Source organism: Rhipicephalus sanguineus, chromosome 1, assembly GCF_013339695.2.
Source record: "Rhipicephalus sanguineus isolate Rsan-2018 chromosome 1, BIME_Rsan_1.4, whole genome shotgun sequence".
NCBI lineage: Eukaryota > Metazoa > Arthropoda > Arachnida > Ixodida > Ixodidae > Rhipicephalus > Rhipicephalus sanguineus.
Genome location: NC_051176.1, coordinates 283,333,668 through 283,359,005, shown reverse-complemented (window position 1 = coordinate 283,359,005; position 25,338 = coordinate 283,333,668). Strand labels below are relative to the sequence as shown.

At 46.4% G+C, this 25,338-nt stretch overlaps 1 protein-coding gene and 1 non-coding gene across 2 annotated transcripts; one reads left to right on the top strand and one right to left on the bottom strand.

Moving 5' to 3' along the window:
* The first annotated feature begins 1,761 nt into the window (after positions 1 to 1,761).
* LOC119379146 (ionotropic receptor 93a) lies at positions 1,762 to 23,477 on the top strand. Its single transcript, XM_037648340.2, has 14 exons — positions 1,762 to 1,951; positions 10,279 to 10,440; positions 11,213 to 11,473; positions 12,252 to 12,469; positions 12,558 to 12,710; positions 12,863 to 13,000; positions 13,545 to 13,745; positions 15,213 to 15,322; positions 15,948 to 16,035; positions 19,934 to 20,089; positions 20,243 to 20,405; positions 20,822 to 21,042; positions 22,094 to 22,356; positions 23,006 to 23,477. Exons 1-14 carry the CDS (start codon positions 1,879 to 1,881, stop codon positions 23,466 to 23,468), a joined length of 2,670 nt encoding a protein of 889 aa, XP_037504268.2. The 5' UTR covers positions 1,762 to 1,878; the 3' UTR covers positions 23,469 to 23,477.
* Trnat-cgu (transfer RNA threonine (anticodon CGU)) lies at positions 6,676 to 6,748 on the bottom strand. Its single transcript has one exon. It is a non-coding gene; the product is annotated as a tRNA-Thr (tRNA).
* Positions 23,478 to 25,338: the final 1,861 nt, after the last annotated feature.

The window sequence follows — 25,338 nt, the reverse complement described above, 5'->3', positions numbered from 1 at the left end:
GTTTGTTCGGGAAGGAGCCCGTGCTCTGGCTGCAGTCCCTTCTGCCTGCGGCTTGTTCGACGATCCGGGTTTTATTTGCTGCCGTCCTCTTCGCGGCTTGGGCTTGGGTCAGCGCTTCGCGGGGGCGTCCGGATCATGGAAGAAGCAGCACCTCCACCAGATGTCACGTGGTCGTGACGTCGACGAAGACAGCAGTCGGCGTTTGCAGGATGAAACTGTTTATTTGGCCGAACTTGTGGCCGGAAAATGAGAACTAGCACTACAGCAATACACGCTGTACAATGATAGCGGCGAACAGGGCGTCGTCCGTCGATCAACTGACAAGCGGTCAAGCGCGTCGGCTTTTATACAGGCGCTATCGAACTTTCCAGCGATATCGCTGGTGGTTGCGCAATCTCTAGAATGAGCTCGAGCGTTCGCGTCTTGCGCGCAATCTTAACAAAATCATCTACAATAATCGTGAAGCTTCTCGAAGAATGAGGCGCGGTTTGCGCTGAGCGTTGCCGACAGCCTTTGTGGGCGAATGCAGCAAAAGTGATCAGAAACGTACGTGGCAATAGTATTGTGATTCTTTAATCGAGATGAAAAAGAGCCTTCTAAATGACGCTTAATTGAAGAAATTATTTACGGCAGAACCCGTATAATAATAAATAGCCTCTAAGTGCAGCCGATCAATACATCTTCATATACGAATACTGAATAAGCGTGCATAAAATGTAGAGCACATATCAGACTTTCATTTTCTCCATGCCTCGTTTGGCCGCTTTCAGCCGTAGCAGGCAAGTTCTAATTTTTTTTTTTTTTGTTGCCGATGATGTTATCACATGGCTTGATTAACCAAGTTCTGCATTAGCTTGTTTTTCTCGTCTGATGTCGTTGTCTGAGTGAGTGAAAATTAAAACTACCGCCTCCAGTCGCGAAATGATTGAAGCCGGCAGATACGGTGCGGCACGGCGCCCTAGAACCAATATTGGTCTGGGCAAGGGCTGTGAGAAAATAAATTGCGTTCTACATCAATTGTCCCGAGACGCGCATGTCTGCAGAACTTTTCAAACATGAATCTCAAGACAGTCTTAGATATCAGGTATAGTGCACGTGCACGATCTGGGCGTATTTGTCTCGGGTCCTCATGTGATCCGGAATTGCGATAGCGACTTGATACAGCACTCTGCGTTCCTCCTCGTGGCCCTACTCAAACGTTAGGCTTTTCCTCGAGCACTGTCACTTTGCTGTGAAGCGCGCTTCTCAGGAGAGACGAGGCCAGCGAAACAAAAATTGGCCCGAGAGAGGGATCTAGACGCTACCTATAGCAGAGGAAAGAAAGGACCACGATTGGGAGTGAGAGGCAAATAAAATAACATTTGGCCCATGAATAGAAGATAGCGCGACGTACATGCGCCTTCGTTCAGCCTACCGCATGTTCCTCGTGTGCTCGGTAATGAAAGAAACTAAAATAAATTGTCAGTCGGGAGGACAAGAGCGAATGAATGTTTTCCATTGATTGGCTCAACCCAGGCGCCCATTTCTCGTCAGCTTCGAGGCTGTCCCGCGGCGATTGGTCAGTTGGCGTTGGTTCACTTGACGTCACTCCTTGGAGATCGTCCCTGAAAGGACAGGCGCGGACGGACGCCCCACTTTACTCTCACCCAACAGCCCTCGCCGCCCTCGTTTCTCGCAAACTCGTCGGTCAGTTTTGCTCCACTTTTAATGACCAAGTTTTTTGTCCTGCTTTTATTTTTTCAAGTTCACCCAGTCGCGACTGGCGGCGAGAGAAGTAAGGGTGCAGAAGAAGAGAGGGAGTAGTGAGACAAAGAGCCGCGGGTGTCAATACTCACGGTCGTGGCCGCTGTCATTCCCGAACCGGGACCCACGACAAGGATGGCGGCATTTGCGCTGCCTCTCTTTTTACTGGGCCTCGTATGGCCAGTGAACGCCCTTGACGTGAACCTGGGTAAGTGACCCCTCTTCAGTGAAGCGTTTCACCAGGGTAGCTGTTTCCATTTTACACCTCAAAAGCTTTAATGTCAACTACAAGGGACCCCGTAGCCTGAAGAGCGTCGGATCAAGTTTGACCACATGGACTTTGCTAACGTGGGCATAACTACAAGTGTCCACTTAATTATGCGATTCAATTAACAAGGGGCGGCTTCGGCGCTGCCGTTGAACTTTCAGTAGCGCCGACGCCGAATCAGCGGCTGTACGTGTGCCGACATATTAGTAGGGCATGGTTCTCTCTCGTGTTTGTGAGCTCATATTTATTGTTCATTTCACCGCAAACAGTGGAGATTGCCAGCTCGTAGTGGCTAGACTAGATCAAAAGAATGTTTCTTTTCATGATTTAATCATAGACCGAACTGCTTTCCTTCTGCACTTGAATGCTCAAGTAGCGCCTATAGGTATGTCTTGTGGCATTTTTTTCTTGAAGAGGAGGTTGTTTAGGACTCATAATGGTCATAAACCACCTCACGCTGCGTCAAGACATTTCTCGCTTAATAGTGTTTCTTCTATGGTCGTAATAAGGAGACGGCCACTCACGTGCAGCACTTGTCTAAGGGAAGTGTATTCAGGCCATGGCGCGGAAGTGGTGTTGAAGTTCATCTGGTGCTTGCGAAAGTAGCGGCATTGTAATCACACGCTGACAGGTTGACCAAAATTAATGTTAAGATGCTGGGGTAACGGCGATGGCCGAAAAATTAAGAACGGTTGTGCTATATGAAAAAAAAAAGACTAATGGGACTATCTGAGCACCCCTCATGGGGCATATTGTTATGAACAAAGCACGCCACCTATTGAGGGCCGCATTGTCGTTTATATCAGCTTCTTATAATATGTACAAAATTTGAGCTCTCCGTTGTTAACGGTTTTCGAGAAAAACGTGGGACATATGTGTCTCACTGACCACTGAAAGACAGTCCTTTCAGAAAAAAAAAAACGTACGTTTATTTCTTTTTGTGCGAACTTGCTGCTGCCCTACGAACCACAAAGGAGAGATCCTAGAAACACCTACTCTTTATCACACACAAAAAAAAAAAACTCAACTAAATATCCATTGTATCGTCTTATGTGGTTCTTGTCTTATTGTCTCGTCTTATGTGGAGCGCTCGTCTTATGTGGTTCCTCGCTTCGTCCTTTTTGTTTTTTCCGCGCTCACAGTTCGCTAAACGAAGAAAAAAAAATCCATTGTACATCCACTTGCTAACGGCACTCGAGCAGCAGATATGGGTACTGGGCATGCCCGCAACAGTCTAATTTTTGTCCGTGGTGGAAGCTCAACTGCTTCCTCCACTGGAAGAGACTTCCCTGCGTGAAGCAGAATGAAAATTGGAGGCTGCAGTGAGCTGCACACAATGTTATACTGGCTACGCTTTCGAAAATATATCACTAAAATGTTGTCAACTTTGCATTGCACAAATTTTTTAGGAAACTGTATGGGTAGGAACGAATAAAACCACTATAATAGCACATTTAGGAACTCGTGAGTATGAAATAAACTTTTCAAACTTACCTCTCGTGCTGAATCGGGTGAAGAGCGCGCCAAAATTTGATGAAAAAAGAATACAGCGCGTGCAAGCGGAATGGTTCGTTTGGAACATGGGTATGTGCTGGCACCTTGCGAATACCATGAAAACAACGACCAAAACCGCTTTCTAGAACATCCACGTGGTCGCACTAAAAGTCTGAAAGCAATCGATTCAGTGGTGTTGATCTAAAAAAGCCGGAACATGACGAAGAAAAAAGTGGTAATAAGAGTCCCACTGCCCCACAAAGGGTTAAAGCAGAAAAAATGACTAAGATATTGTTTGGGTGCAGGCTCTCTCTCTCTCTCTCTCTTTGTTTTTCACCGGCGACGTCTAACACCCCCCCCCCCCCCAAAAAAAAAAACTCACGAGCGTCCCTTGTGCATTCGCCCATGACGACTCGAAGGCGAAAGCCGTCTTCTTCTTCTTCTTCTCAGTCGACATTGATCCTCCCCCGCCCCCCTCCGATAACTTTCTGCACCTAAGGTGGTTTTGCATTGCCTCCAGGATCGGAGGCACTGCAAGCTTTCTGCACCTCACCTGGTGCAGAAAGCTTGCACGGCCTGTGTAATCGGCCCACCTTTGACCAACCGACGATGCCATGTTATGACGTCATCATGACGCCACAAACGTTGGCGTCTTGTGACGTCATCACGTGATGATTTTTTTCTTCCATCACTCGTGTTGACGCCGACGGTCAATGTTCGCGTTTGATGAGACATCTAAGGCTTTCGCCTTTAAATATTTCTGGCCACGCCCCTGATAGACGTGTTCCTCGCGTGAACATCTTGGCACGCGTGCGCATCCCAGCAATTTCTGTGTTCTGGAATACCTGGCATAAAGCGAGAACACCCACCTGCCTGATCGAACACGTAGCCTCGTGCTTGTCGGTGCAACGCCATAGTCGCTGAGCAACCATGGCGACTCGTACTACTCTAGTGGATGCCTTACTTGGTCTTTAAGGTTTCGCTTGATGCTTTAGTTATACAGATTATACAAGTAAAATTCTGCTCTTCATGCTAATATTGTATATTCTTGCATGTCACTCTGCATAGTGTATATAATTCATTTGAATATGCTTCAGCAAACACATTGAAACTCACAAGTGAATGTTCTATTTATAGCTGTATATGAGATTACCTTTGCGAGCACTATATAACTGCTGTGGGTTGCAGTCTCATAGGCTAATAATTTATTATTGCTGCCGTCGTCATTTAATATTATTGTGTGATTAGGTTTGCATTTACATACCTTTTCATCTTTAAGGAAACCACATTTGAGGATATCATAACGTGGGGGAATCTCCACTGTTATAGTGTTCATACTGTTTCTGTGAGAGCAGAGCTCATTTGATTGCACATTGTAGCAGTGCGAAAGAAGGTCCACATTCTCCAGCCCTAATCGTCATGCATGGTTGTCCTTTATCCTCAGTTCTTGGTGTAACGCATCATGCAGTTCTGATGCAAGGACATTAATATTATCGTAAGTAGCGCAGCGACACAACAGAAAGGTAGGCGATGCAAGGGTTTGTTCAAGTGTTACCTTGGTCGCACTAACATAATTTTTGAGTAGATCATTGAAAGAAATAATAACTCTACACCTGAATTCACTACGATTTCCTGTGTTTGTCTTTCTTCTTTCCATTGTTCCGGACACAATACAGGTCACACTGTTCCGCTTTCTTTCCTGTTGTCCATATCCCGGGCACAGATGTCAGCCGTTGTCACACGCGCAGCGCTCTTTCCAGGTCTATACCACAATCACAAGACGCATGCGCAGATGTTTGTGTGCCATTTCGTCTTCGAGCCGTGGGCGGCACGAAATGACACACTCGCCGAAAGCCAGAACAACGGCCGACAGAAAGGAATGAGACAAAAGAAAGACAAAAATAAAACGACTCATAAGACGCGAAACGAAAAATGAATCCGGGAGAGAGGGTGGAAATTGTTTTCCCACCCCATCACGTCATCGACGTGGAGACGCTTTCAAAAGCCACGGGACACAAAGAAGGGGTCCGCCGTCTTCGATCCCGCACCTCGTCTTTCGGGGCTGGCGCGAGTCAGGCACCGGAAGGATTTCCAATCGATGCCCCCGACATGAGTTTCACGGTTTTTCGTCAACGCGGTTCACTTTCTAGAGTGTTTCACGAGCGCTGACAAGAACGAAAAAAATGAACGGAGGGGGGTGAGTGGGTGGGTGTGGGGGCTGTAAACTGACGCAAGACCACGTACACATGTGAGGCATGTATATACCTTACAGAATTAAGGAGGACTCGTCTCCATCGCTAATGAAAACGGCCCTGCGCGAGGGCTGAAATCGCTGACATATACTCTTTCGTGCTCCGATAACAGCACATGATAAAGCGTAGTCTTTAAACTAATAGGTTCATTCTCTCTCTCACACCTTTAACTAACCTACCTTCTCTTGCGCAACGGCTCAGTGTCACTATGAAAATTTCCACTAAATGTTGTTCTTCTGGTACCTCTTGAGTCGAGAGGTTTGAACACTTTCAACTTTTTCGTTTCTCCTATACATATATACTCACCCGAAGCGTTTGAAATATCAGTCAACATATTTTTAAATGTCTGTTTTTATAATGCCTGCACTTCCAATAACTCATTGGCTACCGGATCCAGAGATGCATTACTCCATTCATCATATATACACTCAAAGAAAAAGTTGGGTGAATTTGGTACTCATAGGAAAAGAGGCGGGTACATGCCGAAAATGTGGCTTTATTTTGTGGCACGACCGGAGCATTAGAAAGTAGAAATAGTTTTTCGTGGGTGTAGTGTAACAGAAACCCAGAAAGTGCGATAACATGCACATATTAGACACCCAGAGAAAGCGTAATCCAGGAAAGTGAACTAAGAGACATTGGTTATTTTGAGGATTTAAATAATAAATAGTGACGTGCAGGCAGGCACCACATATTTATATGAAATAAAATAACGCTACGGAGATCAACTCATTAAACATTGCCACGCACTACGTCACTGTGACTAAAGAAGTGTTAATTTTAAGGGCTCGTTTTTCTTTGTTATACACAATATTAATTAGCCCTAACAGACAATAATGCCAAGGAAAGTCTGGGAGATGTTATTAGTAGTAAATGTAAGGTAAATGTGAAGAAAGAAAAGTGGACGAAAAGATAACTTGCCGCGGGCAGGGAACGAACCTGCGACCTTCGAATAACGCGTCCGATGCTCTACCAACTGAGCTACCGCGGCGGCCATCGCCCCCGTCCACTTTATATGGTATATATATGTACGTTTTAAACGTGGGAGCGTCAGTCAGCGCCGCCAGTTCGCCAGGTCGCTGGTTCGGTCCCTGCCCGCGGCAAGTTATCTTTTCGTCTACTTTTCTTTCTTCACATTTACCTTGCATTTACTACTAATAACATCTCCTATACTTTCCTTGGCATAATTGTCTGTTAGGGCTCATTAATATTGTCACTGTGCCTAGCCGTTCTGGTGCGATACGAGAGCAATAAGAAAAATTTAGGAGAAAGCTTTATGACGGCGTTTTCAGCATCTTCACTCTACAGACACTATTCACGGCGGTTAGCGTGGACGCCACCATGTTTTGTCACGTGTTGATACTGTCAGCGCCTAAGACTGCCTCCGTTACCCCTGCTTAAGATGGCAGCACATGACGGCCGTGCGCGCACTCACCGCTGTTTCGTCGGCTGTCAGTAACGATCGCTCAGTGAACGACATGAAGTTTCGGCCAAAGCTGCAGAGGGCATGTCGCATATTCGTATTTGCATGTTTGTTACGCCTTGCCCAAACAGTTCGACCATTTGTCGTTCCACGTACCTGATTCTCCTAATTAAACCACGATCACTGCTTCTTGCTCCCCGTTTTTCTTTAACCTGCAAATCACACGCCAGGGCTTCTCGCATTCTTCGGACATTGTCATTCAGCACGATGTCATTTGATGACTTCGCTTTTCTCCCTAGTCCCCCACGAATGTGCCCAGTCACTGAGAATTTGTTTTTCACGCACTGCGAGCTTAAAACGTACGTGTTGTGAAGTTGAAGAAATGACGCAATATGACAACATTGATCGTTTACGTTGTGGCTCCTAACGAAACGTTCAGCTTCGAACATTAGTATCAGACTTGCCAGTAACAGAACTACAGTAATAAAATTAGTCATTAAATTACTTTTTGCTGTAATGAGTAATGTAGTGAATTAGTTTTGTACGCTGGTAATTCAGTAAAGTAATCAATCACCTAAAGCGAGTAATTTCAATAAAATTACTCACTTTCCCAGTTGTTTTTGAATAAAATATAGCATGTCCGCTTCCATTATGGCATAATAAAGAATTGACCAAAATGGGAAAGAAAAATAACAAAGATAAGTTAGTCTGGGTCCCAAACCTCAAACATGGGAAGTTGAACAAAAATTCGAGATTTAGATGTATATGGGTTGTAAATAAAGCGCACGTGAGTTGTGTATGAATGACGAACTTTGTTCAAGTAATTTCATTACTTTTCAGAAGCAATAGCAATGTAATGTCATTACTTTCGGCCAGCTGTAATTTGTGGTGTAATTTAATTGCATTTGCGGAAATCTTAGAAAACTAATTCGTAGGATGATTTAATTATTTTAGGAGTAATTCTGCCACCTCTGATTAGTATATAATTTATTTAAGCAGAGCCCATTGGTCGGCTAACTTACTTATGCATGCACTCATTCCTAGTGTACGTGAGCAATTGAGTGGACGTGGATGGGAGTTTCGGTAAATATAAGTGGCTGAGAATGGACGGGAGTGGACACTGGAGAAATATATATATATATATATATATATATATATATATATATTGGTTGATTAGCGCGAGCGAGTGCTCATTAATTTATCCGAGCTGTATCTGGTCAACACAATTTTCCTATAAAATATTTATTCATTGTGCCACAGCTGTCAGTCCGTTAACGACGACGTAGCTTTAGCGAAGCGTGTATCACATTTACACACACCGGAATCACATTTAACAAGTTACATTTATATCATGTTTATGTACGTACGTACATCGGCCTTGTTGAAGTATTTACTCGGGATTCGAACTAGTTCAGATTGCTGCCTAGAAATGTCTGCACTGCACTCGCGTCATCCTATACAGCTCTGTTTCTGCTGTTTAAGAGCGCACTCTAAGATAAGCCAGCTGCAACTTTGCAAGAAGAAACAAAAATCTCTTTGAACAGTGCTTGTGCTGGAGGTGCACTGCGCCAGTGTAGAAATAAATGCACAGTGCATTCAGACCTGAGTGCAGCATAGTGCACTTTGGCTTCAAAAACGAAATCTCAACATATTATGGTATAGATCTTTCAAGAAATGTGTCCAAAATTATCAGAAATCGGCGAAATGCAATATTCGTTCGATGCCTTAACAATTACTTCTTCTGTAGCCGCAGGCATCTTAAGATGGCTAAAGACATCATTTGGGACAGTAATTAAGAAAGTTAAATTAACTATATAATTAATTGAGATAGGCGGCTATGTCAAATAGGGAGCGGCCCACATCAGTCCTGGACTGAATCCTCAGGACACCAATAAAGTTATTCATACCATACAATAACCGCCTAACTCCACTAATTAAAAAGTTAATTAATTCACTTCCTTAATTACTGTCCCAAACGATGTCTTTAGCCATCTTAAGATGCCTGCGGCTACAGAAGAAGTAATTGTGAAGGCATCTAACGAATATCGCATTTCCCTGATTTTTGAGAATCTTGGACACATTTCTTGAAACACCCGGTATAGTCAATGTACCAAACCAACTCACGGACAAGGGAGCCGGTAATGCGTGTCTTAGGATTAATTTTAACCACAACGATGTTTTAACGTGCATCTAAATATGAATGAAGGTGTGTTTTTGCATTCCACCCGTATCGCGCAAAGCGGCCGACGCGACCGGGGAACGTACCGCCTGTGAAGCAACGTGGTGGGTCTTAAAGCATCTCATTTTTCATTTGCGAATACTTTTTCTATGTTTTTCTTCCAAATTACACTCTGTAGTTAGATGACGTTTTGTTTTCAGCGAAACATTGTTTTCATTTTTTTTTGTTTCTTTAAATTCCTGCTGATTCCAGGCACGGCGCATTGGTAACAAGTGGTCAGCGAGAAGCGAACTTTTCAGCCACGCTAAGGCCAACCAATACTCGCGCCTCCGCAAGTGTTTGGAGCCTCCCTATGTTTTGAAGTACGCATGTGGTACTGTAATTCGTCGTGCCATTATATAAAGCCAGCAGTGAGTAGCGAATAGCTCAGGACGGACATCGACAATGTCGCGTAGAAGTAAACGTACGAGATACTCTGGGGCCCCGTCAGTTAGGAAGGACGCATCAGTGGCTATAGAAGCCATCGGACTAGCCATCTTGGACATGGTGGTGTATTGGGGGGGGGGGGGGGGAGAAAGGTTGTTGATGTCAAGTAAACGTGACATTGCCTCTGCTGTGTAACCTTCCTTCATTTTCTATTTTTCTCTTTTATGTAGGTTACAACTAGTCTCAGGGTTGTCGTTCAGCCGTCACAGTGCGAAACCTTTCCGGAGTGACCTGCAATAATTTTCAGTCAGGTGTGAGGAAATGCCAATAACGTGCTTTGCAGGCATTGTGATTTGAACACGTTTTAAAGCACGAGGCGAAATAGCGTTCGCGGTACCACGAGAAAAAGACCACGTACGCGAACCGCCACATATGTGCAGGCTAATGTTTGTTCGAAAGAGAATTCGCCAACATCTCGTTTTCGCCTGCGCAGCCATAGTGAGCATGCCCAACATCCAGCTGGTCGGCGAAAGCTCTAAGGACCGCTTCCTCGAGCTGCAAGCCAACTACAGCGAGCTGCTTGGTACAGGCCACCGGTTCCGCGTGCTAGCCGACCATGCCGAGGACGCCGAACAACTGCCGGCCATCATGGGCAGTAAGTATGCACGAGACTTTTCCATTCGAATCAAGCTGCGCCAAGCCTTAAGTATGTTTCTTTTATTTATTCGACATACATAAAATATGGTTGAACCCTCCCCGAAAAAAATTTCTGCCTACGCTACTGGCGTGCGGTGATCCCTTCCTCCCTGTCCCTGTTCCCTTTATGCTTTGATGAGGGTCCCCTCTCGTCGGCCACTCTGGACCCGCCCTTCATCTCAACCGAAATGTTCTATTGTGTCGTACTCGAGAACTAGATGAAAAATTCGTGAACACGGAGTGTCGCTGGAGCCAAGGTTTCGACAAGCGGACTTGTCTCCTTCAAGGCTATTGATACAACTGCTTTCGAGAACTTGTAGTATATTATTTCTTAATGCATTTACCTCTGAATGATAATGGTATCTGGGGTATTACGTCCCAAAACCACAATGTGATTGAGGCACGCCGTAGTGGAGGGCTCCAGAAATTTCGAGCATCTGGTGTTCTTTAACGTGCACTGACGTCGCACAGTACGCGGGCCTCTAGCATTTCGCCACTATCGAAATGCGACCGCCGCGGCCGGGATCGAACCTACGACTTTCGGTTCAGCAGCCGAGTACACCTCTGAATGATCGTCTCTCTCTGAGTCAATTATAAAATGAATATACCATAAGCAATGTGCATCTCAACGCTGAAGAGCACGCGGCCATATTCACGATTAGCACCGTGATATATTGTTGTAGTAAAATTTTTTTTATAGATTCATTCATTCATTCGGTCATTCTTTGCAGAGAGTCACCTCGATGCAGCGTTCACCGTTGTTGACTGCCAGAAGACGCAGCACGCTTACGATGTGGTCAAACGGCGCATGCCCCAAACGTTCCTTGTGTCGGTCATGGACCGCTACTGCCCACGACTGGAAGATACATTTGCTCTAGGATTTCCCGTCACTACGGGGCCGCTCGACATCGTGCCGCTGCTGTCTGATCTTCGTAACACCCGCGACCTGCGTTACTGGAAGAGTATTGTCATGCTGCATGACCCCGACTACAGTGAGTACAATAAAATGCTCTGTAATATAGTTTCTTTTAATTTGTATGTCACTGTAACACAGACAAACGCAGAAATATTCACATAACGCTTCGTGGCATTAATCATTCCGATGTGTCGTTAAATTGCCCGTGCTGCGTTTGCTGTCTTGTTCCATATTGTGTGACATCGGGCACCCACTTTTGAGTTTGCTTCTTAAGTACGACTAACGTTTCTTTAGCTAGCGCACCGAATTTCAAGCGGACAATGTATCTTGCCAGTGATGTCACCCACACACGAGTGAAGTCATCCATTCGCAAGTATCGTCATACGCGCGCGAGTGACGCCTGCGCAGTATATATTGTGAGCGCCTGGCCGCGTGACAATATGTACACCGCATAAACATAAAGATGTTTAAAATGTCCCAACGGTGGAATTTAAAACGCAGGCCTCTTGCACCGAAGCTCGATCCTCAAACCACTGCTCCACAAGCATATGCCTCAACAGGTGGTACGCCTTTCAAAATGCCCCGCGTGTGCAAGAAAACGCGCTCAAACGCTTGGCGCATCTTTCACGACGCTGACTGCTTCCCGTCAAGTGGCCGTTATGCTCTTAGCATTGAAAATGAACACTGACACCAGTCAATTTATACTGTAATGTTCTTAATGTTATCTAGTTATTATTGCGTAGCATAACTGCAGTTTTTGTTATGAAGCTTACACAAACCCTTTTGAGACGATAATGCTGGGATGTTAGTACAGCATAACTTCTTGTTCACGAGGCGGCGATGTGATTTTGCAGATCCAGTGTATGTGGAGGATATGGTAAGGGCTGTGCGAGGTCTGTCGTCCAAAGTAAAGCCCGCGGCGGTCACAACGTACCGTGTCTGTCTGAGCAGTTCTTGCGAACGTGGGACCACGTCGATGGACAACATCGTCGAGACTTTTAGCGAGCTAGTGCACGTTCGCCATTACATCATTGTGGGAAACATGACACTTGTTCGAGGAACTCTCACAAAGGTAGAAATTGTTTCACACGTTCAGAACCGTAAAGTCGTAAGCCTTATCACAATCAAAAGCTCATCAAAAGCTATTCTCCTCCTTGCAGATAAGAGATAGTAGCATGATGACCTTTCATCGCGACTTTATGTGCATTGTCACTGAAGCAATCAATGAAGAGTTCGAAAAGTTCACTAGGACTTTTCCTGACGGCGCCAACGTTGCCATTGCTTACGCTGAAGTCGCAGAAACAGACTGTCCCGTAAGTTTGTGAAGGCTTATCCAACTATATTTTTTAAACTATCAGACTTGTGCACGTGTCATATTTACTGTTCAAAATCTACCGTTTTTTTTTTTTTTTTGGTTAGCATGACGTTGTTCGTAGGTTACCTTCTGTAACAAATTGCACTGCAGGTCGAGGAGCACTGCCAGCTGCCCATGGCAGTCGAAACTGTGGCCAAAACCATCGGAGATAAGCTTGCGAAGGACACGTATAAGAGAACACCACGAGACTTTTTTATGACGAAATACGTTTTCGCAAACACGTCAAAGGTGGGTTACAGCATGGCTGTTTGTGTTCCATTTCTTCTTAAATAAAATCGCATGGCTAGGTTAAAGAACAACAAATGAATGAAAGGTAAGAAGTGTATCTTGTAGCATTATGCGCTGACTAATGAAAGGCACTCGTAATTCACAAGATTGTCGTGCGGTTCTATATTTCTTACTTGTCATCTCGCTTTTATATAATTGCAATAATATCCTTGTCAGTTTCGTTTCGTATTGCAGCACGACGCCAAGCCCACTGTACGATTATTACGATCACCTCCGTTGATCAACCTAACAGGACAAGCACAATTCATTCAGCTTTCTCGAATCCCGAAAGAGAACAAACTATGAAAAACAATAATCCAATGGGCGCGTTTGGGGCTTTTGCATGTCATCGAATTGAAAGGTCGTATCAAGTGAGACAATGTCAGCCCATTGTACTATGTAACTTACGATTTACTTAGTTTACTGCTTCACGTGAGCCATCGGCTGTCCTTATTATTTCCCAACGTGATGAGCTGGTGTGTAAAATAATTAACAATAAATGCAGGCACTGCTGTTGGACAGCGGCCAGTGTGGCCAGTGTTCCCGCTTCGCACTGAAGACGGTGGCGAAACTGCGTGGAGAGCAGGTGCTGCTAGACGTCGGCCAGTGGACGCTAGTGGCCGGCATTCGAATGGAGCGCAAGGAATTCTTTCCTGGCATCATCGGGGATCTGGGCGGCATCAAGCTCATCATCGCCGTCATCAACGTATGTCACCCTTGTGCCACAAACCGCCCATGCCCAGCCTGAGTGAGCGGGCGCGCACGTTTCTGCAGGAGGAAATAACCCTGCGTCGCCTCAACCCATTTTTTTCTCGAAATATGTGAACTGCCTGCATTGCACGTGCGCCGCCGCTTACTTTTGGTGTGTGGTGGTGGCATCAACTTTTATTTGACTAAAAGTCACCTGTCTGGCGCCTCAGGGTGGCTCCACGCGAGAAGCGACTCTTTCGGCCCAGGAAACGATGGCCAGCTGTTTCTCCCGGTCGGGAGTTCTGACAAGTTCATCCCATGTTAATATTGAGGGAGCTGGTAGGAGCGATTTTGGAGGGGAAAACCCCCACATCCCCGCAAGATGTGATCTTGGGTAGCTATTGCATTTGGATTAAAATTTTGACAGTTTGGTTCTAATTATCCGTTCGTGATAATTGCCAGTATATGAAGACTGGTGAAAGAGTGCGTTTGTATGCGGCGTAGGATTGTGGCCTGCACTCTCGTGAGGTCGTCATCTGGCGGAGGGTAAAGCCTCTGCTCGTTCTTGTAGTACTTTGTGACGTCGTCACAAGAAATCGGTGCCTCACCAGAGAAAACAGGGCCCGAGGGGCGCACCTCCCGATTTGTTATACCTCAGGACGCACGATGCGCCTCCTCATTCCCCGAGTTCCCCGAGTGGGCAGGGACCCACACAAGCTCGACGGTTGCTTCACCCCGGTCGTTTTCAAGGATTCTTGCCTCAGGGACGGCTACGCTGCCTTTAGCGAAATTTGTTATTGCTCGTTTAGAGTCGCTTATGACCGTCCGAGCGGAAGCGCTCGTGATGGCTAGCGCGATGGCAGTTTCTTCCACCTCCAGAGCTGATGAGACTTTAACAGAAGCATGTGTTTAAGATTCGCCTCTCCCCGGTCACTACACTCACTACGTAAACAGAACGTACTGTGCGTTCTGTTTTGCTGCATCTACGTACACTGCAGTTTTGTCGTTCTGATACTTGTCCTGCAGGGCTCTAGCTCTGGCAGACCGCCTTCCCTCATGTCTACCTGCTAACATGTTCTTTGGAATTGGCTTCACTACTAAACGACGCCTAATAGCTTGCTGCAATGGAGCTCTTCCCGCCGATTCCATGAGGGGGTTCAACCCCAGATTGTGTAATATTTGCCTACCCACCTCCGTGCGAGATAAACGGGCCTGCTGTGCAATTTTGTGACGTAGAGAAACTTTTCTGTACGTGGCGTGTGAGGTCTGTGACTGACTCGTGCATGCGTGCGTGCGTGCATGTGAGGGTGGGTGGGCGTGTGTGTAGACTTGAGTGTCAGAGAGAAAGAGAGCGAAATGCTTTTGCACGTCAGGAGGTCAACACAATCTACGCGCAGCATCCACTGCTGGCACACTTCAACTCGTACCGAACGCGACAGTGCACACTCCTTTCTCAAAGCTTAAAGGCGTCTTCTACTTACAGGACCCTCCCATGTCTGTGGTTGAAATGTCCGCAGATGGCAAAACAGTGAAGAATGTCACTGGTACGATGGCCGAAATGGTCGAGTCACTGGCCAGAGGACTGAACTTTACGTGAGTGACGATTGGTTGATGCTCGCCATTCTTATGCGTTGACACCAGCCGCGTTCCCTTTGTGTATTTCATTTCTAGTTTAGCGCTTATCCTGTTGCCTGTGTTTCCTTCTTCGCCTTAGCCACTTTTCTTCATGCTCAAACTGAGCTGCGCTATACCAGTACGATTTGTGTATGCTGTCTGTGGAAGCCACTTGGCCTAAATGACTGACTCGTCTAGGAAGCGTGTAAACGACTACCGTTAGAGTCAGAGCACCTATAACCTTGCTTTTTGTCTATGAAAACTTCCTGTGCATCGGCACGCTTTTTACTATATTTTTTTTTCTCATGCCAGTGTACATCTTTTTATGTAAGTATTCAGGACCTTGTACTTTGCACCCTAAGCACATTCTGCAACATTTTCTCTCCTATACCCGTCAGTGCAGGAGAATAAGAAGATACACCTAACCAGACCCTAATTTCAGATTTCACATAGCGGAGCCAGGAGACTACAGATTCACTGCTTTGCGAGAGATACTACAAACCATATATAATGAGACTCAAAACCACGACTCTCATTGGACTATTTATTTATTTATTTATTTATTTATTTTGAAAAAAATTATTTACCTGCTGCTTTATTTTAGGTACGAGTGGCGAGTGCCAAGAGAAGCAATTCCCGGGTCATTCGAAAACGGCCAATGGACTGGTTTGATCGGGATGCTTCACAGAAAGGTACCAATAGGGCTACGCAAAGCTTCGAGTTATTAACTAAGTCCGCGCTTCATGCACGCACAGCCGAAGGGATTCACTGCCACAGATTCGTCGTGGCTGCATGGCTCGAAGCAGCCATTAGCAGACGTCACCGAGGTTGTAACGGACATTATATATATATATATATATATATACATCCCTTATACTTTCCTTGGCATTATTGTCTGTTAGTTCTCATTAATATTGTGTATAACAAAGAAAACGAGCCCTTGAAATTAACACTTCTTTCCTTCATTCATAGCGAGGGCCTCGTTCTGGCAGACTTGATGCTTTCAGGTGGTATGCGAGGGATTATTGGTCAGCTGCCAGCTCGTAATAAGTTCACGTGCTACGTGACGCCAACAGGCAGAAAAAAGAGTGTTCCACACTCGCCGTCATGGCTACTGGCGGCGCTGACTGACGCTCCCACGTTTAAATGTACATATATACCCTATAAAGTGGACGGGGGGATGGCCGCCGCGGTAGCTCAGGTGGTAGAGCATCGGACGCGTTATTCGAAGGTCGCAGGTTCGGTCCCTGCCCGCGCCAAGCTATCTTTTCGTCCACTTTTCTTTCTTCACATTTACCTTACATTTACTACTAAAAAAAAAACATCCCTTATACTTTCCTTGGCATTATTGTCTGTTAGTTCTCATTAATATTGTGTATAACAAAGAAAACGAGCCCTTGAAATTAACACTTCTTTCCTTTATATATATATATATATATAATATATATATATATATATATATATATATATATATATATATATATATATATATATATATATATGTGTGTGTGTGTGTGTGTGTGTGTGTGTGTGACGCTAGATGTGGTAGACGTGCTGTGGTTGAGACGCCATACTTTTATTCCATTGCACGCGCACTTCTTCGTCGGCTTCTACCAGCGATTCCTTCCTTCTTACGTCACAGGATTCCCCCTCCCCCCGAAGAGTGCGCGAGTTACCAACAGCAAAAAAATGAACGGAGAGAGTATTATATGAAAAAAAAAAAAAAGCACGGGGACAGTTCTACGTCCCAAGGGAGTTCCGTAACCTTGCCTGTACTTTCACAAAGATTTCAGCAGTCCAGTGAAGTCCAGCACAGCTCTGGTGGGCGAGGCTGGCTGTTGCGTTCTGGAGAAGTTAACCATGCCCCGCGCATGTGCACTGGTCCGGTTTTCTTTGCAAGTTGATGTGATCGGTAGATAGTTGGTACTCGGCGCTCTATACTGCAAGGCTTATCTGGTGATGAAAGTAGTGTGGGAGAATGATCAGAAAGCTCCTCAGCGGGTTCTAAGATGCCGTTCATTATAGATGCTCCTGGCCGCTGGCAATGCGCAGGGTTTGGTGATTCCGAAACTTCCGCATTACTTCGACTCTCTGGTGGTTGATCACTGGAAGCTGACAACACCGCAGATATGGCTTGACTAGGTTCCATTTGCGAGTTTTGGTAAGACTGTCGAACTGTTGAAATACACCCTTGTGGCGAAAGACACTTCTTGGACTGGTCCTGGAGTGACTGTGTATTCTCCCGATGCATCAGCTCGTTTATCGTGGACGCAGCGACCTTGTGAGGCATGTGGTAATCGTTATGAAGAACAGTTGAGCCACTTGATGCAATGCCAGGCGGTGGGTAACGCGTGCGACACGAGGAATTAGCTGCATCGGGTTCAATAATGCCTTGTGTCTCATGGCGCAGTGAAGGGGTAGGTGATGACGATCTTTGCGGAGATGGAAAACCTGGTGGAAGGTTGAGTCTTTTGGGAAAACAGCCTGAATGTATTTCGATCAGTACAGGCTTTACCTTGTCTGTTGAGAATTATGAATTCCTATTCGACGTTCGAACGCACGTGGTATACCCGGAGTATTCATAGGATGGGGGGATCGTCGACGGTGTTCTCACATAAGACCTTGTTCGGCAAATATGCTTGCTGCGTGAAGAATTCGCGTTATTGTCATGAGCACGTTGAAAGGCCACCAGCTGATGGGTTATGGACAAGTCTTCATCATATTTTTAAATCGGATGATCATTTCCTCTTCGATTTTGTTTCACGATTCGTCGTTTTGAAATACGTGTGTCAGGTAAAATTTGAAAGCCTCACCGGCGACGTAGTTGTTGAAATTGGCGACCATGTCCTGTTCCGACCGTGATGCAGCGGTGGCGTGGAGCTCGAATAGGTCGAACCAGTCCTGTACGGGTCCATCGTCCGCTGATCCGGTGTACTTCGGGATGCCGAGGTCAGTTGATGGTTCTCTCATGGTGCTAGTCGTCATGTGTCGCTAGGATCTGCTTCTGTGGTCCATGTGGGGTCATGGCGTCTTGTTGGGGATTTCGTAGATAATGTGTGGCTGATGAAGTGGCGGCCAGGTCTTCATCCTGTCGACTTGTGTGACGCTAGATGTGGTAGACGTGCTGTGGTTCAGACGCCATACTTTTCTTCCATTGCACGCGCACATCTTCATCGGCTTCTACCAGCCATTCCTTCCTTCTTACGTCACACACACACACACACACACACACACACACACACACTATATATATATATATATATATATATATATAGTACTTAACTTGCACTCTTGTTCACTCTAACGGGGGAGAACAGGAAAAAAAAAAGAAAGGCAGAGGAGTTAGCTAGAACCACACCGTGGCTAGAACTAAGACCCGGTTTGCTACCCTACACTTTGGGGTCCTGCGCGGTCTGTATTCCATCATGGCTTATTCCGACCAAATATCTGTCGTCAGTGTGTCAATGCGCATTGTCCCTGTACACCGTGTAGCGAGGACTGTGGTACAAAATTTGTTCAAATGCCTCCTCATGGACCACCATCATTGCTGGCACCATTGCGGTCCATTCCAATGCGAGAGGCGAATATTTTTTTTAAAGAGCACTCCTGCGTGCAGCCTCCAAAGCGATGTAGCTTCGCGTCGGTGTACTCCTGATGAGATGCAAGGGCGAAGCGAAGAGTCCAGGCGGTGCAGTCGGTTCGCTTGAAAAAAATTCGTATGTTCCGCGCAGAGAGCGTGATGTTTTGTGCAAGCGGGAGAGATATTCTAGCTGCGTCTGTCCCCGATTACAGTCGATTCCTCTGTTGTACTGTTTTCAAAAGCCGACCAAGCAGTGTTACCAACGGGCTCGTTACGCATGGTAACGCAGCGGCTTGGAAGCCACTGAAGTATGGATGAGTTCTTGGATTACTGATACCAGGTGTTCTAGTTTCTAGCGCCGCAGGCTCGTAGTAAACACTACATTGCCGATTTCAAGCCGCTTCACTAACTTAAGTTCTTCTCGGCGGAGAAAGAGAACGTTGCAAGTTCCGCAGCCGTCTGTTACTTCGGGTTGCACGTTTCCAGATGAATTCATGGACCCTCACCGGGCAAACAATAGCTCTGACAGTACTCTCCCGATAGTGACCGATTGATCAGTATAAACACGGATGTGGTCGATATATACCCCCTCATAAAAGCCTACAACATGATAAGTAAGATTAGCGTATGCGCTCAGCTAATAAGACAGCTCTGCGCTAAGCAAAACGAGAGCTACCTCCGCTCATTAAGAAATTGTCTCGCTCGATTAATGTCCTATCATCCGCCTTTAACGGCCGGTAGATCGAAGTGATAACGTAATCGGAGTACCGTTCGTCCGGCTGATAAAGCTCTCAAAGCAAAATGATTGGAATAGAATTATTACATTGTCCCGGCATTTGTTTGCTGCTGTGTCCGGGTAACTTTACTTTCTCTCCTTCCTTTATCTCTTTTTTTTTCTTTTGGTACGTCCGTGTGCTCGGCATGATATTTGCGATGTGCTCGACAGTCGGGTACCAATGTGCGTCGTCGTGGTAAAGAAAGTATTCGACAACTTTTATTTTTTTTTTCAGGAAGCCGACCTCGGAGCTTACGGCTTTTCTGTAACAAAGGAGCGGTCCGAAGTCGTCAACTTCACGTCAGCGTACGACGAATCTCCGTACAAGATTCTCGTGCCGAAACCAAGGGCGAACTACAAGTACCTTTTTCTCGATCCCTTCACCTGGGACGTAAGTTGCACTTTTCTGCAAATATTGGCGCTGTAAATATTAAGCGTAGCCTCAAGCGTAACCTAAAGAGGTTGCGCTTAATTGTTAAGCCACTCCACTTGCAGCAAAAGCGGTCTGCGAGGCTTAACCGGGCTTGCGTCGCGGTTTCTGCAGACATGGGTGGCCGTTCTTTTTTCGCTGCTTCTCATTGGACCCGTCCTGTGGGGAATCCACTGTGCCAGCCCTTATTATGACTATTACGGCCTTCGGAACGACAAGGGACTCTTTCTTCTGCAAAACTGCGAATGGTACTGTTTCGGAGCAATCATCCAACAAGGTACGTTTCCAGACTATGGGTGCAACGGCGTAGCGCGAGGGCGAACTTTTCGTATAGGCCCTATTTTAAAACGTTGCCGCCTTCTGCCGACGGCCCGAGTCATTGCCTCTGTGTTTTGAGCCCACAGCCTTGGTAGACTCCCGCATGGCTGACTTTGGCGTGCAATTAACGGCCATGCGGCTATGGTTTAAAATCGGCACAAGCTTTCCAGTCCCATTCTAAGTTCACATTGGGGCTGAAACATGGTGCGCGTTACTCACCCACAGATCTCTTTTTCTTCCGTGGGTGAGACGACACTCTTCGGTCACTCACCATGGCGTTACCACGAACGCACTAATCTTCAAGTGACCGTCCGGAGGCAGATATTTGGCTTCCTTTGCTCGACATTCACTGTGCGGATTGCCGGGCACTCGCAGGTGGCATCCACCTGCCGGACGCCATCTCAGGCCGCATTCTGGTCGGCTTCTGGTGGCTCTTCGTCATCGTCACGCTCACCACGTACAGCGGCAACTTAGTTGCAGACCTCACTTTCCCAAAGATCCGGAACCCCGTGGACAATGTGGACAACTTGGTTGCGCACCGAGGGTACATGCGATGGGGCGCCTTCAAGGGACAGGCCGTCTTCGACCTGCTCAAGGTGAGCAAGCCCCTGGCGACAGTATGTCGTTCGCGTGGTCTCTGTGACAACGTCATTACTTCAAGAGCCAATGCCTTCTGTATAGCGCCAGAGCGCAGCTTATGGAACGCTGAAGTGCCATTTGTGGCACACCGGAGGCTTCATTTCGTACCGTTATTCCGGATGGGTCTGAAATTTCTGCATAAGTTTGGGCGTAGTGTATAAGGCGAAAAAAAAAAGTACGCAATACTATCCGGGCTGCGTCTACCGAAATGTAAATATGACCTAAATTTTGTCAAATGCTACACAAGTTGGCTTTATCCGCATTTTTCAGTTTCCTGAGTGTAAACTCGGAGAGGATTACTATTCACCGGACTGAAGAAAAGCGACGGGGCTTGGTGCAGTGGTTCGCGTAACTGCGCAGATTTATTTAATAACGCTTATTCGGGCAGCAGTATTGCATAACTACAATCCCGGGGACCTCCGGTCACTACCAACATAATAAAAAATAACGGCGCAGCACTTGCCTTCAACTATACCTATGTATTGTTTATTCACGCTTCTCCTAACCAGGCGTAATGCCCTTATGCTTGACTTAAGGCCTGCGATCTCTTGGGACACGCAACACATAAAATGTCTGTCCCGTAGCCTCGCTTATTAGGAGAACAAGTGTCAGCAGTTAGGTAATGCACGTGAAAAACCATTCCTGCTTACTTGAAAATTCCTTCTTTTTTCACGTGAATAAGGCTCTGTGGGCACAAATGCGTGCACCAGGTAAGGCGTCAGCTGCGGCTGCAACCACCCAAGAACGGTTTATTCGCTAGTGTATTTTAGAGATGAGGCCTACTCGTATACCATTTGTAATCATTGAGCCTTCGCCTCTAAGGTTTGTTTCTGATAAGACTTCTTGATTGTTGTCTGTACTAGAACGTCAGTAATTACGAAAGTGTTTCTGATGAATACAACGACTATACGGTCATCCTTGATTTTTCGTTAAAGTTTTTCTTTTACACTCCTGGTACTGTACTGAGTGTCGCAAGCAAGCAGCCTCCCTTTTTGCCTCTTTGCGCAGACACAAGAGCGTGGGTCACTCAAGGTTCTGTCGGACCGGATGATGACATTCGAGCCAAATCACGAAATGTGGGTGCTGGACCAAGTGCGCATGGGATACATGGCGCTGATCGGCAGCGAAGTCACCATGTTCCACTACTTAGGCCGTGAACTCAACCGCACCGGCCAGTGCGACTTCGCCGTGGCCCGCGGAGAAGTTATACGCGACGTCAAATCTCTGGCCGTGCGCGTCGGCTTCCCGTTTCTCGACCGCCTAAACAACGAGTAAGCATATAGTACTTTGAGCCTATTTCTTGCCTGCCGTTTGTTTCTTTCGTTGCTGCTGCTGCATAAAATAGAACTTCTTGAAACTCTAGCCTGATACCATTAATAACGGTGCCACTCGCTTAGCCGGAGGCATTCGTTCTACTTCTATGCACCAAGAGGCTGACAAACGATTTTGCCCGATGTCACGAAATTAGAAAGTCCAAAATAATTTCCACATGATAGTTCTTGTTCATCGTGCTTCTGTGATTTTATGGATGAACTAATTGAAGAGACTCCTCGCCTTAGCCTAGGGGCTATTGCACTGTGCTGCAGAGTTCTAGGTCGCGGGTTGTATCCTGGCCACTATGGCCGCATTTCGAAGGGAGCGGTATGCGAAAGCACTAGTAAAGTTATTTTTAGGTGCACGATAAAGAACCCAAGGTGGTCGTGACTAATCTGGAGTCCCACGCGTGCCTCATAATTAGATCGTGTTCCAGCCTGTTCTGTAGTGCGACCTTCACTCTGGAGTGTCACGTAACACTCCAGAATTTATTCGCGAGATGCATGTCGTATACTTGCCTCGTACCGTCTCAATAAGCATGACCGCCAGTTTTCGATTTTTTACACGCACACGGGCGGCGCGCTAACGCGAGCGCACGGCACGCAGGCTGCGGCGTCTGGTCGAGTCCGGTCTGGTGATGCACTGGAAGCGCAAGCACTGGCCTCGGGACAACGAGTGCACCGTGGAGTCGAAGCCTCAAGCTGGCGACATACGTAAGATCACGCTGAGCCACATGACGGGCTCCTTCTGGGTGCTGGGCGTTGGCTTCGCCTCCTCATTCACGGCGCTCTTCATCGAGTTCGTGCGCCGCAAGCGCGAGCTGACCGCGCCGCCGGGCCACAAGCCGCCCACGGTGATACACACCAAGAGTCCGTTCTTCACGCGCACCGAGTACACCGGCGGCAAAGACAGCCTGGGAGACCGATTCGCCACCGACTACGGCGGCCGCGGCATACGGGACAACGCCGGTTTCGCCTTCAGCCCGCCCAACAGCCCGTTCCGATACAACGGCTACCCGAACAACCGCAGCGACCTCATACCGTACAACTACCCGGCAAGACGCTACTAAACGCGCTGTTTTCTTTTCCTGAAGATTGGTCTGTTAAAAGTAACAGCAGGCAGTATACAAAAGAAAAATGAAAGAGTGCACACACCGTTCTGCTAACGCATAGTGGGACCATAAAGCCCGAACACTGTTCTAAATAACGCGAAAAATATAACGCGATAAAAAAAATGGGAATACACTAAAGAAACTAGAGTATGACAGCGTCAGCGGAACAATTTACCAAAGTCAATGTCGAGGGTCACTTGCGGGCTGATACAGACATAGCTCACATAATAGTACAGCGTGCGGTATCAAAGTTAGTGCGCATAGTGAGAACTGCCTCGGAGAATTCACTCGCCGCAAGTGGCAAGGGCTGTACCAGGCGCCGTACTTTATCAAGACGTCCGGCCTACTAGGACAATGCACGTTTCAGTCGCACACCGGCATCCTTTATAATGAAACAGCTGCTTAGTGCAAAACATGTCTAGCTGTTATGTTTAGCAAAAGCACCAATACCAAACGTGATGAAACACCACCAAGCTGGAAAACACCCAAGCGTAAACAATGACTGTTCACATGGTTTTCGTGATACTGATTATAGTACAACTCTATAATGCGCTGTATTCAAGTGTTCCCTGTTGCCATGGGAATGCATATTGTCAAAACTAATCAGAAAGGGCTGTTCAAAAAGTGTCAGAGTAACTGAGTGCGCATATTTAACATGTTCGATACATTCCAGAAAATTCGCGGTCCCTACAGCATTATCTCTCGTCTGTGCAAGCATTTAGCATGGATCTTCGCTAAACTCAATTTAGCGCCCGAATTAATGCTGCGACCCCGGCTTACAGTCAGTGGCAGGTGGTATGGAATAGCCACAAAACACGAAGTTCAAGATTGTTGTTCCAAAATTCAGCTGATCATTTTACTGCAGAGAAGCAAAGGATAATTTGACGCAAGGAAAAAAGAAATAAACACACTGCTTTCGAAACAGCCAGCAATTATTTTGAAACGACGCTGAACGAGGAAAACGGCGGGCGACGGATGTTTATACTTTTCTACGATTTTGAGGTTTTGGTTTTATCTTAGTATCACAACAGTGTACTGAAATGATAAGAAAGCGCTAAATAGAAAAATATATACTTATACGAGTTCAACCCCAGCAACTACGCACTGGTTCAATAAAAACATTGGCGTGGTACTCGAAATAGTGATCTTCGTGCCACTACGCCCCATTTAGCTATAGCGCATGCGTCTCAACTCGCACACACCTGGGGCACCGCTAGACTACAACCGCTCGATGATAAGTACCTTTTCAATCATACTGAAGACCAACTCGCATAGTTTTCTCCTGGACTATGTCTTGAATTCATCAGCTAAGGGGCAAGGGGCACTGCGATATAATAACCACTGAGACTGAGTCGGTGTAGACAACTGCGCACGTGTATTTGCAGGAGCTAAGTTTTCTTGTTTCGTATCGAAAAGCATGGTGGTCCCGTACAAATACGTTTTCAGCGATTCAGAAAGTGTGTTCCCTAACATGCACCAAAGCTAGTTACTTTTACTCAATACCTCCCGAACCAACCTACAAGCCATCCATCTAGGATGAGATTAAACATTATATATCGCTACGGTATGAGTCGGGCCACGGTATGAGCTAGGGAAGAGGAAGAAGAAGAGGTTGAATGACGGCATCAAATAATTACAAAAGACATCTCTAGAAACGCCGTTACGCATCATGGGATTAGAGTTGAGAACCTCAAATTTACTATCTCTAGGTGCACTTACCCTTGGGCACAGCAGCGGGAAAGTATGCGAGGCCATGCAAGATTTCATAGAACAGTCAAAGAGATGTACACAATAACCACAGTTCAAAAGTTCCATAGTTACCAGAAGC

Excerpts from the sequence above, each read along its gene's own strand:
- LOC119379146 (XM_037648340.2), top strand. The coding sequence starts at position 1,879 with ATGGCGGCATTTGCGCTGCCTCTCTTTTTACTGGGCCTCGTATGGCCA. Across the intron at positions 12,470-12,557 it reads TTCGAGGAACTCTCACAAAG|ATAAGAGATAGTAGCATGAT; the intron begins GTAGAAATTGTT and ends TCCTCCTTGCAG. Across the intron at positions 15,323-15,947 it reads GCCAGAGGACTGAACTTTAC|GTACGAGTGGCGAGTGCCAA; the intron begins GTGAGTGACGAT and ends GCTTTATTTTAG.